The sequence below is a fragment of the Periplaneta americana genome, chromosome 15 (assembly GCF_040183065.1).
Source record: "Periplaneta americana isolate PAMFEO1 chromosome 15, P.americana_PAMFEO1_priV1, whole genome shotgun sequence".
Lineage (NCBI taxonomy): Eukaryota > Metazoa > Arthropoda > Insecta > Blattodea > Blattidae > Periplaneta > Periplaneta americana.
Window position 1 is genome coordinate 136,997,362 of NC_091131.1, and position 16,778 is coordinate 137,014,139.

The following is a 16,778-nucleotide window of genomic DNA, read 5'->3' on the forward strand; positions in this document are numbered from 1 at the left end:
GACTGAATTTTTCGTAAAGCTAACTGATTTTAAAATAGGTAAGATGGGGATTTCTTTAAAATATATAAAACCCTAAAGTTTGTAAAATAAATATATTTTCAATATTTATATGCACTGAATTTTGTTACTCTGATTTATCCTCTCATGAATGAGCTAGGCTTGGCGAGTCTGAAGTTTACTTGCATCTACTTCACCAAAAAGCGCTTTTGTGGAAAACATTGTAAGATGAGTTTGAATTTACAGCTCTATAGTGCACAGAAGTTGGCAACAGTGATTACATGTCATGTTAGCCTTCCCTCGTCACTGCACCCACTGACTCCAGCCACTTTATGTCTCTTTCTTCGGGCCTTTGAAAACATATGATCATGCCGTTACAAAGTGGCTGAAGAATCATCCTGGATGGGTGATTACACAGTTCCAAATTCCGGACTTATTTTTTGAAGTCTATGGAAAAGCTGCAAACATCACCAATGTATTGGGTGGATTTTCTTCAACAGGAATCTGTCCACTCAATTCGGACATATTTCCTGATCACTTATTTAGTCCTACAGCGCCAACGGACAGATCTCTAACGAATGCAGTCCCTACAGACGGGCCAAAGGGTGCAACACAGAAGAGCAGTTCAACAACAAGAAATGCAAAAGAACATAATATGATACAGCCATCACCAACAACTGCTCCAGCAGCGGAAACGTCACAAACGAGGCCTTCACCTCATGTGACACAGCAAGAGATCTCCCCGATTCCCTTTGGCACTAGATCTGTGGCGAGAAGGAAGAGAACACATGAAGGGTCCCAAATCGAGCAGCTCTTTTATTAACCAATTAAAATTAAAGCAATTTGAAAGAAGAACTGTAGAAGAAAGGCGTTCAGCAAACAGAGGAAAAACACAGCTTCAGTTTGATCTAAGCAACGGGGACCAAGATGAAGAGAGTGACTTCGATGGTGATGTTGAGAACGATGCACCTTGTCTCTACTGCAATGAATTTTACAGCCAATATAAACCAGAAGAAACATGGCTATAATGCAAGAAATATTTCTCATGGGCACACAATGAATGTGCAAGTGTATCTAAGAGAACAATTTTTTTTTTTTAATTATGTAAAAATTAACTTAAGTGTGTCATTTTATCCTAGTAACTTGGGTAAAACGACATAGTTTGTCTATTTTCAAACATACCTTTCAGTTAAAGATTGTCAGTATTTTCCACTTTCTGTTGATCTTAATATATGTGTTATGTTGTAGTATCAGTTATATATAATTGACCAAAACAAATTTGGTAAGAATACATGTTTTTTTTTAGATTTCCTTAAGGTATGTCATTTTAGGCCTAGTTCCCCTACGATATGGAGATACATGACAAATGTATACAGGGTTTTTTAAAAGTAACGCATAATATGTTTTATAATTAGATGAAAGGTTTTTGAGAAAAATGCTCAGACACTTCAAATCTTATTTTTAGAAGGATTTATTTTGTAAGTGTGAATCTTTTCTGTAGTCATTGTTGCATGAGCTATGACGTCATCGAACACATTTTTATATTAGAACGTTTTTTTTTTTTTTTCACATTTGCTGAAAGAGCGTGTTTGAAATTGTACATTCTGGAAAATCTCACTTATTTAATTGAAGTTGATGTCTCTCCACATGACAAGAAAGAAAGGTAACACAATTTCACTAACTTTCATATAAATACGCATGAAGAAATTAATTTTACTAACAGTAAACAATAAATAATTTAATTAATTTAATTAATTGTTCAGAATGTCCTCTACTGACAATCTGACAATGACTAAGGCGCAGTACAAATTTCTTTCGAACATCTTCTATCACAGCAGGCGATATTTTTCTACATTCCATTCTTATTCTAGTCAACTCATTCATGTCACTAGGTTGCGTGGCAAGGACCCTACACTTCAGGTAACCCCGTAAAAAGAAATAAAGCGGAGACATATCAGGTGATCTTGTAAGCCATTCGACATGTCCTCTTCTTCTATTTGGAAATACTTCATCCAGATATTCCCGAACAGTGACTGTGTAGTGGGGAGGAGTACCATCCTGTTGAAACCAGATTGAATTGTGTGGTATGTCTGGAACCTGAAGATTTGGATGTAGAACAGCAAGGGCTGGTATAAGATCATCACCCAAAAACTCCAAATACCGATCCCTGGTAGGAGACTCGTCGAAAAAATAACATCCCAAGACTCTGCCTCCTACAATTCCTGTCTAAACATTTAGCTTCTGGGAGAACTGTGTATGTAATTATGTTATTCAGTTCGGTTTATTTTCCGACTAATATCTGCAGTTTCGCCTGTTCGCCTTTCCATTGGGGGAAAATGTAACTTATCACTAAAAAGAACATTTATTACAAAGTTTGGATCTTCGTTCACAAAAAATATAATTGCTTCACAGAACTGCAACGTTCTATCAAAGTCGTCTTCCATTAGTTTTTGTACGAATTAAACTTTATAAGAATGGTACTTACTACGATGCAATATTCTCCAAGCGGTTGTTTTCAAAACACCAAATGTAGATTCTAAATCACTGAGTGTAGAATGTGGGTTCTCATTTACTGTTAGTAAAATGTCAAGTTCTAACTCCCTGTCGGTGGATGATCTACCACAGTGGTCGTCAGCACTTGCTAAAATGGGTAGAGTGCATGGAAGGTAAGGAAATATTCTCCGTCGTGCACAAGGGATAGAGAGACAGCATACCCGCCAGCAGCCACGAATGCACGATAGGGCAGTGTCTTTTCCGCGGGTAAGAGACGCTAGCCCGAGAGTGCAGTGTTCTGATGAACGCTGGTTTACCAGATATTCTTATGTCTCTGACATATCCTTGTTCATTGAATTTGGCTTCTAGTCTACACACAGCTGACTGAAAATAGGTGTTCGATTTGAATGTGTTTCATTAAAAAGTTGCGTACGCCTTCTGTCACCAAATCCAATCATCATTAAAATTTAAATTCTCTCTTTTCTATTAAAACCATATCTATTTTCAGTTCAATTAAACTCCTATCCAAACTCAATGATTAATAAATTTAGCAACAATTAAAATGTTGTCATAGCAACATGTATTTCTGTATAAAACTAATGAAGGTATAGAGTGATAAAAAAGAGGACGCTCTTTCAGAAAATGTAAAAAAAAAAAAAAATCATAGTTTCTAATTTAAAATGTATTCGATGACGTCATAGCTAATGTAACAATGACTACAGAAAGGATTCACATTTACAAAATAAATCCTTTTTAGAAATAACTAGTAGCTTGTGCAGCAAATGCTGCTGCAAACTAAGTTCGTGAGACGTTCAAATAAAAATTTTTCAGATTTATTTTCAGTGAAGAATACTTGACATTTTGAAAGTTATTTTCTTCCATAATAGTGAAACATACTCCCTCTGAATGTTTTTTTATGCCAAATACTTTTTCTTGAACTTATCCGTCTTCAGTTCTTGAGTTTCAATGCGAAATCGCAAGTAACAATGTCAGGACGAACAGCGAATTTTTCATGTGGGAGTAATGAAGTAGCTAATTCAGGTCATTGCGGATTGTAGGTGAGAGTTAAGAAAATGTAAGGTTTGTCATGCTTTGAACAAGACTTAGCATCTTGGTATAGCTGCTGCATGTTTCGTGAACTACCCTGAAATGTAGAGGGTAGAATCACTTTTTCCCACTAAGAGATCTTGCTGAGGTGATCAAGAGACTACAAAATCTTGTAGGCCTCTTATTTTATAAGTAAGTAATACCTTTTGGTCTTTTCTTAGGAATTGTAATTTTTGGGCTTCCTCCAGACAATACTGATCTACCAAATACAGCTGGATTAATTAGTGTAACAATGAATGTTATCCCGTATATTTTCTGTAATATAGGCTGTTGTGAGGAATCTATTGCTGAGATGCGGAAAATGAGGCGAATGATATGTCAGAGTTGTAGAATCTTATATGCGCCCTAAATAAAATTGTCCATCGTAAATCGTTAGCAGTTTTAGTGTTTCACTCGTTGTTGGTTGCGGAAAATAAACTTACTCATCACGGTAGCAAGAAGTGAAATCGAATGCTATTTTCCCTACAACAAAATATGCTTGGCAGCAATCACAAATCTAATCTATTACACCAAAGAAATATTAAATTAATTTTTATGCAGTTTAAAGACGCAGCTAAAATAGGAAGCATGACTCAATTACTACCAAGGAAAATTAGAGAATCAGACATCATATACATATCTATACCACAGTGCCATTAAATATATGAAAAATACCCACACTACTTGATTAATAACTATAAAAGTATTTCATTTTTAATAACAATATAGTTACCTTACTTAAGTTTCATAGTTTTCACTTTCATATCATCAGTATATCATTATGTGTCTAATGGTAATAATGTCATCAAACATTCTTAAGTTTTATAGTTCTTAATATCCAATACATAGCTGTACTCAGAAAACTACAGACCAGAGAATCAGACCTGTAAATTATGTTGGTTATCAAAAAAATTACACAAATGAAGATCGACATATTGACATTATGATGTGAAAGAATCTGAGCCATCTGAACTCTTTGTCAGCAATCCTGTACAGTAGATCATGGCCTCCGTGTAATAGTCTGTTTATTGTAGTGTGTGTTTTTTTTATTCTGATATGCAGTTAATTAGTTCTCAAAACTGACGAAAGATGGATTTTGGAAAATAGGAAAATGATGTAGGAAAATTGACATTTCACTGAAAACTACTATTTTTTCTGAAAAACGTTTGGTTCCAAGCTTAAAAATGAGGGGTCATTTATTCAAATCCGTTCAGCCGTTTTCCCGTAATTTCCATTACCATTTCAAATTATATATATATATTATATATATATATATATATATATATATATATATATATTCGACGTGTCTGAGCATTTTCCTTAAAAACCTTCCACGTAATATTATAAAATACATTATTTGTTACTTTTTAAAACCCCGTACTTGTATAGACATCAAGTGAAACAATGAATACGCAACACTGGAGAAGCTACAATATTATTGTGAATCGATGCTAATGTACTATCTTGACTTGCGCAGAACTTTCCCGCGCTTTCCTGGCATCCTTCATTCTTGTGATGGACTTGCTGATCGTGATGCAGGATTGGGATTTCCCACACTTCACCACGACGCTTCACGTCAATCTGCCAGGGTTTAGCGTCGCGACGCTTAATTGGAAATATGCCGAGGTAGACATCACTGGTAAGTAGACTTTATAAAGTAATATAGAAATCCATTCTGTTGAGCAGTTGATCGTTTTAAGTGGCGTAGTTGTTATTTACATACTACTAAATCCAAGATTTGCGGCTTGAAATCCAGTCAAGGGATACGGATCTTAAGTGTCGATAGAATTTATCATGGCTTCTTTTAGAAGAGTAGTCACTCACATAAGAGTCCCCCAAAAAAATGTATACACTCTTTGTCAGACTGTATCGGGATATTGATATTGTCAATTCATTTGAATTACGAGTATGTTGTAGTATAATCTTTCGCTCAACAGATGTCGGTGCTTTCATCACGATAGTGAGAAAACAAAATGGTTGGAGCACACTTGACGTTCGAGCAGCGTAAATGCATTCTGAAATCGTTCATGAGGTTTGATAATACCGTTGAAGTGCAGCGCCAGTGGAGGAGGGAATACGAAACAGAACCCCCAACCCGCCTAACAATTAAACGCATTATTGACAAGTTTAAAGCGCATGGAACGATATTTGAGATATTCACAGGAAGATCGAGAAGACCGCGTACAGCTACAAGTCTTGCTTAGTCGGCTCTCGTGTTGGAAAGATTTCTTACTTCACAGAAATCTGCTACACAATGTGCACGTGAAGTGGGGATTAGCAGTACAAGTGTACGACGAATTCTGAAAGCTGCTAAGTGGAAAGTTTACATCCCACGATTACTGCACGCGATTAATGATGACGATCCTGATCGTCGAATGCAATTTTGCGAATGGAATCAGCGAATGAAAACTGAAGACGAATAATTTGTGACGAAGGTAGTGTGGTCTGATGAGGCCCAGTTTAAACTTAATGGAACAGTGAATCGGCATAACTGCGTCTACTGGGCACCGGAAAATCTGCATGTTCATGTGGATAAGGCGGTCAATCTACTAAAGGTTCATATGTAGTGTGGATTATCATTTAGGGGCTTAGTAGGACCCTTTTTCTTTGATGGTACTGTCACTGGAGAAGTGTACCTCGAAATGTTACGCACATCAATTTTACCAGGTGTACGTGCGCTTTATGGAGCTGATGATGAGGTCTTCTACCAACAGGACGGGGCGTCACCACACTACCACCTAGCTGTACGAGCTTTCCTGGATGACAATCTGCAGGGACATTGGATTGAACGAAGAGGGCCCATTGAGTTCCTCCCATGGTCGCCAGATCTAACCCCTATGGATTTTTACTTGTGGGGAACTGTGAAAGATCAAGTAAGTCGCGCACGCTGGAGGACCTTCGCCAGGAGATTACAGCAGCAAGTGCAGCGATCTCCATTGAAACATTGACCGACGTAACTGCGGCGACCGCTCGTCGTTGCGTTATGTGTCTGGCCGCCAAAAGCGAACATTTTAAATATCTAAAGTAACCATGTGTGTAACTGAAGGCAGTACTGCAGGTGTGATCAGTATTTAAATGTAAAACAAACACATAATAAATAGTTTTCGATCCTTCAAGAGTGTATACTTTTTTTTTTTGGTGGACTCTATATAGTATTTACAGCGCGTAAATTACGGGCTGACTCTTACTCGTACCTTGTTTTGCTGACAGATTATGTTTTTTTTTATATATATTTGAGATTACAAAGGTAACTACAGGAAAACGAATGCTGAGACTACAAGAACGTCTTGCGGGAAAATTCTGCAAAAAATTGAAATAATGAAACTCATTCTCCCAAGTTCACAACATTCAAGGGATTTTTTTTATGAATATGAACATTTATTGTCAACAGTTGTTTCATGTACAGTGGAGTCCCTCCGTCGGAATCTTCTGTTATGAAACTTCTAATTTGGAAAGCTAGCTGATTTCTCCCACTACAGGAACACCACTCAATACGTTACTGATAAGGCGATGGCTTTGCTCATGCTCGACGTTGGCATCAAAAGTTACAGTAAAGAAGAAGAAATAAATTGATTTTCACTTATACATGAAGATATAAACTTAAATAACAATTATTTTAGCATCTAAATATATACACATACAAATATAAGAAGAAGATTTTTTAATAACACATAGGCCTACAAATAAAAGAGTACATAATTACAGTGGTAACTCATCTAAATAAAATAATTGTTTTAACATTAACGACAAAAATATTTTTAAGTCATTTAGACTGATACCATTTCATAATACATTTAATCAGACAAAAAAATTAAGTTGAAATTGTGTAGGAAATCTGCTGTGTGGTCCCTCGAAAGCTTAAAGACAGGTACATCATCCTCAGTAATACATAGTATTAAAACAGTAAATAGTGTTTGCACTCACCCAGTTGCTTACACCCCACACAGTACGTAAAAATGTATTAAATGACCTTAGACTGGCTAATATTTTTAGTTTTAAGGGACTCCACTGTACATACATGTAGTGATGGTCCTCACAATTTAAGAGCTCTAAAAATTAGACAAACATTATACATTATGAAGAATATTTTCAATTGGTTTCACTTCAGAAGGATTATGTGTCTGTTAAAAAAATGGCTGATCATGTCTGTGAAATGCCACAGACTTATATTAAATAAGATGAAACGAATATAACATCAATTAATGATTGTGTACACACTGATTTAAATCTGATATTACCTAATAAAAGATGTAAAGAAACGGAGGAAACTATAAGAACAACTATAATTTGCGACTCTCTCGCAAAAGCTGATGGGTCTCATTCAGTGGCGCACTCATGGGCTATGGGTGCTCAAGCCCTCTGCCATATAAAAAGTGGGGAAGTAAGGAAGAAAGAATGAAGTTTTTTAATGCCTTGCTGTATCTGTATCTATAATTGTGGGAAGTGTGTGATCTTCGAAACATTTATTTTTAAACAGGCTTATATGTGAATGGGCTTTTTACGACATAATTATCTTAAAAATTATTCGATAATTTTCGAAGTTCTGTAACTTATATTCTGAATGTATCTGATAGCTCCAACCATTCCAACCAGCCAATCACATCTCATAGTGATGCAATCTGTACTTCACAAACCGTCCACAAGCATATAGCTATACAGCTTTAAATGCTTTATGTTGCTCTATGAAATTGATTATAAATAGCCACCCCAAACCATATTTCTGGGTGCGCCATCGATTATAAATAGCCACCTCCAAACCATATTTCTGGGTGCGCCATTGATTATAAATAGTCACCCCCAAATCATATTTCTGGGTGCGCCATTGATTATAAATAGCCACCTCCAAACTATATTTCTGGGTGCGCCACTGATTATAAATAGTCACCCCAAACCATATTTCTGAGTGCGCCATTGATTATAAATAGCCACCAAACCATATTTCTGGGTGCACCACTGATTTCTTTAACTATGTGGACTCCAAATCAAATGATCATATGTCTCCCTTCAGCATTCTCCGTTCTATCGGAGAAATTAAAACTAATTTTGAAGGATAAAGATTCAGATGATAACATAGCCTCCTATATCACACATGCTTTGTCTCCACTGTATTCACCATCAAGTCATTATAGATCTATTATGCGGTTGTTTGATTAAAGCGTATTTCTTAATGCACGAGATGAAGAGCAGAAAAATTTATAAAAGGATCAGATTTGCAAGTAATTTCCAAGGGGAAGTCTGATCTGTGGCTTTGAACCCATACCAACGAAACAAATATAAGAAAGTTCTAAAAAGAGAAAAGTCGAAATTAGACCTACTCACATGAAGGGAAAAACTATTTTCAAGAGGCCTTAGCGTCCTGTCTAGGACATCATGCTTTGGACTATCTTTACGGAGTCTCTATGAGGGAGGAAAGTTTCCACAAAATTTCAGCCAGTGCATGGGGTCGATGCCCACCCACTATCGTGATGGATTTGGGAAGCTAGAGTTAGTAACGAAATTCGGTTCGACCAGCTAACTATAACCGCTGGGAGGATCATTGTGCTAACCACATATTACATCCATATTAGTTAGACGATCTGTTCACATCTGCTGAGGCATGCTGATAGGTCTGGGCCCTCTACGAGCTGTAGAGCACAGAATGAAAGGCATAAGAATAGGCCTATATAAATCTGATACAGAATATAAAGGTAGAAATATAGTAATAAATCCAAATATGTCTGTGACTTGGTATATTATTGCACGTTGTCTGCGTACTATGAAAAATATTATCTATTATGTTAGCTAATTCATTTACTCTAAATGAATTTACTTTCTGCAACATCTTTCTGTTGCAATATGTACTTTTATGAACATTTTCGTAAATGAGCGGAAATGTCGAATGGCATCATTTTCCTAACTAAATTGGAATCGTAAATATAAGATAATTCTAAAAATAATATACATCGCTTGGGATTTCTCACCTCTAATTGCTGCTCAAACTTTATAAGATGAAATATTAAACAATTTTGAAAATCATACGTCTGTCTTTTCATAATATGTGACAATAATTGTTACAACTTTTCAGGTAAATGGTTCAATTATGGAATTATTGTCCTGGTTATGTTACTTGATCTCAACATGTGGAAAAATCAGATATTCTACAACCCAAAGGACTTCGGACAATATACAGGTAATTAAATAATTGCTACGGAAAGTGTTTCTCTTCACAATTGTCATTTTCTGCATTAACTTGTTTAATTAATTTTATAATTCGGTGACCATACGTCCCGTTTTCAATCTAATTGTCGTTCTTTATGTTGCCCCGACCGTTCTATCGGTTTGGCCTAATTCGTTTTATGCCGTTTTCATTTTGAAAATGTGTTAATATAAATATAATTCAAACTATAAGTTTTTAAAGATGGCATTACATCTAACAATGAAATCGAAAACAATTACCCAATATTTGTTGTACACATATGAGTGTACAAGTTGTTGGAGTTAATTCATTCCCATTTTATCGAATTTATTTCGCCACTTCAAGTTGTCATATGTATAACATTATAGCGTCCTAAGTTTTAAAGACCTATTTTCAGAGAGTAGGAGAACAAACATACGTATGATATCTGTTTCGATTTTATGTCAAGAACCTGTGACCATATTCCGTTTTTAGCTCAAAAATATGTTCGCTCTATTTTACAAAATCCCAACACTTTTATTTCTAAATTCAATATTATCTATGTGCGTAAAGGGGACAATTTTAAGAAGTATTTTCATCATTGCTGTACCCATAGCTGATTGATAGCTCATTTGGTAGAGCAACTGGCTACGGACTGAAAGGGTCTAGGGTTCAATCACGGTGGTAGTATACTTAACTCGTCATAATTTCCAGAACGATTTCGAGATCTACTTAATCTCCTGTCAAATTCAGTAGGTACCGAGTGCTTCCCGGGAGTACATACAATACGTCCGACGTAATGCCGACCACACCATCTGATTCTAATCCAGAGATCATGAAAGCCTGTAGCTTTATATCCGTACCCCCATGCGCCTTGATAGCGTGCAAGAGGGATACTTTTTTTCTGTGCCTCATACTTCATGCTCCTTCTTGTTCTCCCGTTAAACTTGAAGAAAAGAAAACACTCACTTATAGTTTAAAATATCTTGTTGAATGTTGATCAGAATTACGAAAAAAAAACTCTAGTTTCCAGTGATTTCCAAAATTCAAGCGAACTTCCAGGTTTAGACTTAATGTCTGGTTTCCGAATTTTCATTAAAATCGCTCGAACTTGCTTTAGTCAATCTCTACAATTTTAATTTTTCCTGGATCACCTTCCGTTACTTTCAAATTGCATGTTACCAAATGATTTACAATGGCGTGATTTATAGTTCACAGAGTCTGTTATTAACCCGTGAGGCACAAGGAAACCTTTCGTAGTCTGCAAAGTGCTGACAGATCTCAAGAAAGCACTCAGTTTGTTCCACAGTTTAGTATATACAGTTGCGAAGCTCAATACTTACTAAATATGCAAACATAGACAGTTGAAAATGCATCCATAGATAGTTGCTAGCCACCAGGATTGCTACTATCGCCTCATCACAGACTCTTTCCCTAGCAGACGATAAAATGTATTGCACTTTTGATATCGTGTTCTTTTGAAAAATTAACACCTTCCTTCCACTATTGAAATACGAAATACATAAGGTTTATATACTATTTTCATAAAGTATATATTATATTTTATAAACTCACCTTCCTGGATCTTTCGGAAGGATAACTCTGACCTCTTTTTCTTAGAATTTATAGGGCAACAAACGGTTCCTTGTCCATATTATTACTCAAATTAATATATTAATAATACATAATATAATATATTATATATAATATAATATATTAAAAACAACGGAGTAAAATTAATCGACTTTGCATCAACAAATGGATTTAAAATTACTAACTCATTTTACCGTCACAAAGAAATCCATAAGTATACTTGGACAGCTAGAGGACATAAATCTATAATTGACTATATATTAACAAATAATAAAATTCCCCCTTACGTAAGAGATACCATAGTATTTAGAGGATACGATATAAGCAGTGATCATTTCCTTGTAATATCCACTCTTAGGATACCTATTAAATGGAAAAGAAAATACACTCAAGAACCAAAGGAAGAAGTAATCAAAACTAATTTGTTAAGTGATCCAAGCATTTGTCTGCTATTTAAAAACAGAATTAATTTATATCTTCCACAATATGCAGTGAGTCCAAATATCAATCATGAATGGAAATGCCTTAAAGATGTATTAATAAAAGGTGCTAAAGAAGCTTTAGGAACAAGGAAGGAAAAATTACATAAACGAGGTCTTGTTATATGGAATGAAGATATAGCACGCAAAATTCAAGATAAAAAAGAGGCATACTTTAAATATCTTAATGAGCGAACAGACAACAATCTTATTAATTACAAACGATTATCTGCAGTTGCCAAAAAAGAAGTCCGGAAATTAAATAGAGAAACATGGGAGACATTCATTAGCAATAATATAGAATATGATATACATGGCCAACAGACCAAAGCATACAAAATTTTAAATGAATTAAATAAAACGGTAAAAGATAATTTGAATATAAATCCCATTCCAATGGAAAGCTGGCTAGATTATTATGAACAACTATGGACGAACACGGAAGCCTCAGAAATTAACGAAAATTTAAACTATATAGCAGTTGATCAGATTGACATGGAAGAACTAATATCAGTGCTTCAAAAAAGCAAATCCAGGAAAACACCAGGACCAGACGGAATCAGTACTGAACTCTTTAAACATGCCCCGCCATCATTCCTGAATAAGTTCCTAGATTTCATAAATGTCTGTTGGAGCCATGGAAGCTTACCTGATGAGTGGAATGAGTCACTAGTGGTTCCCATTTACAAAAAAGGGAATAGAAAATATAAGATTAACTATAGAGGCATTAGTCTATTAAATTCAGCCGCTAAAATATATGCAAAAATCATAAATAGCAGACTAAAGCCAATCACTGAAACGATACTTCTTGAAGAACAAAATGGCTTCAGAGAAAATAGATCTTGCATTGATGGAGTTTTTACATTGGCCCAACTTATTGAGAAACATCGAGAGTTCAATATTCCAACACACATAACATTTATTGATTTCCAAAAAGCATTTGATACTGTAAATAGATCAACACTTTGGAACATTTTAAAGAAAGAAGGGATACCTCAAAATTTAATTTATGCTATTCAAAGCATGTACAGAAACACAAAGATTAAAATTAAAATTAATAACAAGATTAGTTTAACGACTAGGATAACAAATCAAGGCTTAAACCAAGGTTGTCCGCTGTCTCCTTGTTTATTTAATATATATATTAATGCACTTATTAAGGACTGGGAAATTGATTTGGTCACACATTTTATGATCGATAATAAACCCCTTAACACTCTGCTCTACGCAGATGATGTAATTATATTAGCTAACACCGAAGACAACTTACAAATGGCAATTCATAGGTTATATCAAAAAGCAAAAGAGTACAATTTAGAAATTTCTATACACAAAACAAAAACCATGGCCTTTATTGGTAAAAATTCTATAAGAACTAAAATAGTTATCAATAACTTTGGAGTAGAGCAAGTAAATGCTTTTACTTACCTTGGCTGTAATCTCTCCTATATTCATTCTCGAGATATAGATAATAAATTAGCCAAATTTCAACAGCTGCTAAGAACAATTAGAAATACACTGTTTAAGAAGGTCCGGCAAGACACAATTTTGAAATTCTACAAAACAATGGCCATTCCAACTTTGCTATATGGATCAGAAACTTGGACTCTAAGAACTAGTCAACTAAAAAGAATAGAAGCAGCTGAGATGAGATTACTAAGACCGCTAGCAGGCTACACTCTCTATGACCATAAATATAATGAAGACATCCGACAAGAACTAAATATCGCAGCCATTACAGAGACAATCCAAAAGTATCGGAGCAACTGGCATGAGCATGTTCTACGGATGCCAAATGATAGACTACCCAGGAGATTATTAAATTACAGACCCCTTGGATACCGAGATCGTGGACGCCCGAAAAAGCGATGGAGAGACCAGCTTTTCACCTGAGACGGAACAGGCCAAATGGCCTAAACCCTGATAGCTATTGATGATGATTAATGTATTTTAGCCATTTACAGTTATTACAACCGATAACGAACATTTCACAGTTTACACAACTTTTCACAACAATGTGAAATACGGCACAGTCAATGCCTTTTCGATCTAGACCAGGCCGTAATATACGAGTATGTTCGGGTTTTCTATTTCAGTGTATGGAGCTCAGTGAATTATTATATTGTAACTTTATTACAAAACAAGAATGTAACTTTTATTCAAAGCAACAATAATGACTTTCTATAATTGAAGGTAAACACTCCCGTCAACAATGGGATTTCCACTCCACACAGTAACAGAGTATTCGTTATTGCACTCCACACTCGACAATGACAATTTACTTGGATTATTGAAAACAACAATGTACTGCTAATCTTAACTAATGTTTACAAAGCACTATTTACAAATCAGAACTGTCAGTTCTCAGTTCACAGTTCGTTTGCCTTGGCTAGTTATTCTAGCTCAGTCACTCTAGTTCACAGTATCTCGAACCCCAGACCTTCAGAGACAGTCCACTGAACTTCGAACTCAGGTCCCCCAACTGCGGTCCACTGCACTCAAACTCAGGACTTCCGGCTCCCACAGTTACGGACACAACTCAAGTCGAACTCCGGTCTCGAAGCTGGCTTCACTGCTACACAAGACTGGCTAGCTTGCTGTCCAACGATTACAACAACACCAACTCAAGTTCACTCGCGTGTCGTATTTATAACTAAACCATAGTGTCCGGAAAGTACGATCTCGCGAACAATCGACAGATGCCTAGAAGATGACGCCTATCCAGACCTCTCTGGATTTCTCCCCTCCGTCACCAGCTGCTTTACTCCCCCCTCTCTGTCGCGGACTAGAGTCCCGTCGTTCCTCTTACGTCGCGCCCCTCCAGACCCGAGCGGCTGCAGCCTTCTTTGCTGCGTTTTCCTGTGCGCCCCGCCCTCTGCGGGACGCGTGATCGAGCCTCGACGTGGCTGTCACAATATTATAACTTTATTGCGTATCATAGCTAAGTTTTATTTTGTGTAATGTGTTTACTTCTTGTTGCATAATATGTTGCAGAAATAATTACAAAACTGTGTTATTTTAATGTCAAGAGAATTTTACATGTTAACATAAACTTTTCGCATCAACATTTTAAGTTTAGAATGGAAGCTATTTTGAGGTTTAATAAAAACGAATTTATATTGTGATTTTAATATAGCACATCTACCTTCCTTAATAAAGACAGAAAATTTATCATACCACTCTTATGAAATTAATGTACGTACGATTGTTACTTCATCTTTTAGGTAGTAGATAAATACAATAATTCAGTACTCAATTGTAGTATTAAAATACAGACAAATTGAATGTGCGGAGTATCATACATGTTATTATGCTTAATTATAATGTATAATTGCGAATTTAGGAATATAGGATATAGTAAACATAACCTATAATATTTCCATATGAATGGCAGGGCACTGGAGACCACTAAGATTAGACAGAAAGGGGCAACTGGGACAGTAAACATAGCATATAATTTCAACATATCTATAAATATTCGTGCGGTGCAACTGAAAATTATTGAATCGTGCATAAACGAATGTACAATAATTTCGCAATATTTAATCGAAATAAAGGCAGGTAGGTCTATTACACATACGAACAACGTAATTTTCACACCAAAAATAATATTACACCATAACTCGCAAGGAATTATGTCTGAAGTGTCTCCTAATCATTGTTTTAAATTTTATTAATGCAATTACACTACATTTTAGAGAAATATATGTTAATTTTTATGCATTCCAATTAATTTATATGATTGAAACGCCGCCCTTCGTGATCGGGTTAAGCGAGTCACATGGTCTGCCTTACGGCCTGTATTAGATCACGATGGCAGTGACACAGTCTATTGTTCCTAGTACACACAGCGCTCCAAGCGGCTAGCAACTATCGCGAGAAATGCAAAAAATCACCCCAAGCTTCGTGACTGTATATACTAGACTATGGTTTGTTATATCACCCGACACATGTCCATATGAGTTGCAAAATCCGCCAGTAGAATTCGTCGTAATATAAGTAACAGTAGTGACAACATCTAAAGAAGAAAGAACGAATGTAAGACTAGTAGAAATGGAAAAGGAGCTTTATCAGCGGTATATTCGTGCCAGGGCGCTGCTCCTGTACAGTTTTCTGCAACCTGGGAACGTCCTGCTTCTTTATTTTTACCTTTTTAATTATTATAATTAAAGGGCTCGCTGCAAAAAGGAGGTAGTCCCATTTTTATAAAGTTGTGGAAAACAACGAAAACATTATAAAACATTTCAAATTTTAACAGAGCCTTCTTTCCTTTTTCAGAGTATGTCCTAGGTACCTAGGAGTTTCATTTTATCACTCACTCATTTATTACAATAAGCAATTTAGTGGGGTAAAATATGGATAAATAATGGAGCTACTCCCTTTTTGCAATAAAATTGAGTATAATTTGCCACATTTTGCAATGAACACACACATATTGTGCTAATATAAACTATAACACAAGACACTAGGGCCTATATATGTAGGGTAAGGAAAGGTATTTTCGTGATATAGGTGTATTCGTGATAATTTTTGCAAAAGCTTTCAAAAACATGCCTACTGTAAAAAATAGTTCCAGACGTCTGCTAGTAATACTGCATTGTTTCACGGATGACGAAACATGATTCATTCCATCTACGAGTAGTTTGTTTGTGCTGGCCATGACAGAAAGTTGTATTGTGCGCTGCGTATTTTCTTAACAATTTCGGTAGTTTTTTTAATTGTTTGCAGTGTTGCAGTGATTACTGAGCACATAATTTAAAGTAAGAAGTCTATACTTGTACTATACCGGTACTGTAGTACTTGAGTTCCTCTAACTGTACTGTATTTACATTATATTACTGATGTTAATGGCGTCAATTAAACTTAGGAAATGGATGCGATTTCTTAGCTTTCTTCTGGTGAAAGTGATGGCGGCCGAACAAGCCTCAGTATTTCGGCCCATAGTAAGGTTTCTGTACCTTTACCAGAAAAAAACT

At 35.8% G+C, this 16,778-nt stretch overlaps 1 protein-coding gene across 4 annotated transcripts in view; it reads left to right on the plus strand.

Moving 5' to 3' along the window:
* Window positions 1-16,778, plus strand: part of LOC138715373 (uncharacterized) — a 644,942-nt gene that overhangs the window by 579,574 nt on the left and 48,590 nt on the right. For 3 of the 4 annotated variants that reach the window (XM_069848222.1, XM_069848223.1, XM_069848221.1), the window contains 2 exons: window positions 5,054-5,215; window positions 9,641-9,745. In XM_069848222.1, coding sequence (XP_069704323.1) covers window positions 5,054-5,215; window positions 9,641-9,745 — 267 coding nt within the window. The remainder of the gene's footprint in view (window positions 1-5,053; window positions 5,216-9,640; window positions 9,746-16,778) is intronic. The other variant, XM_069848224.1, reaches the window with a different exon arrangement.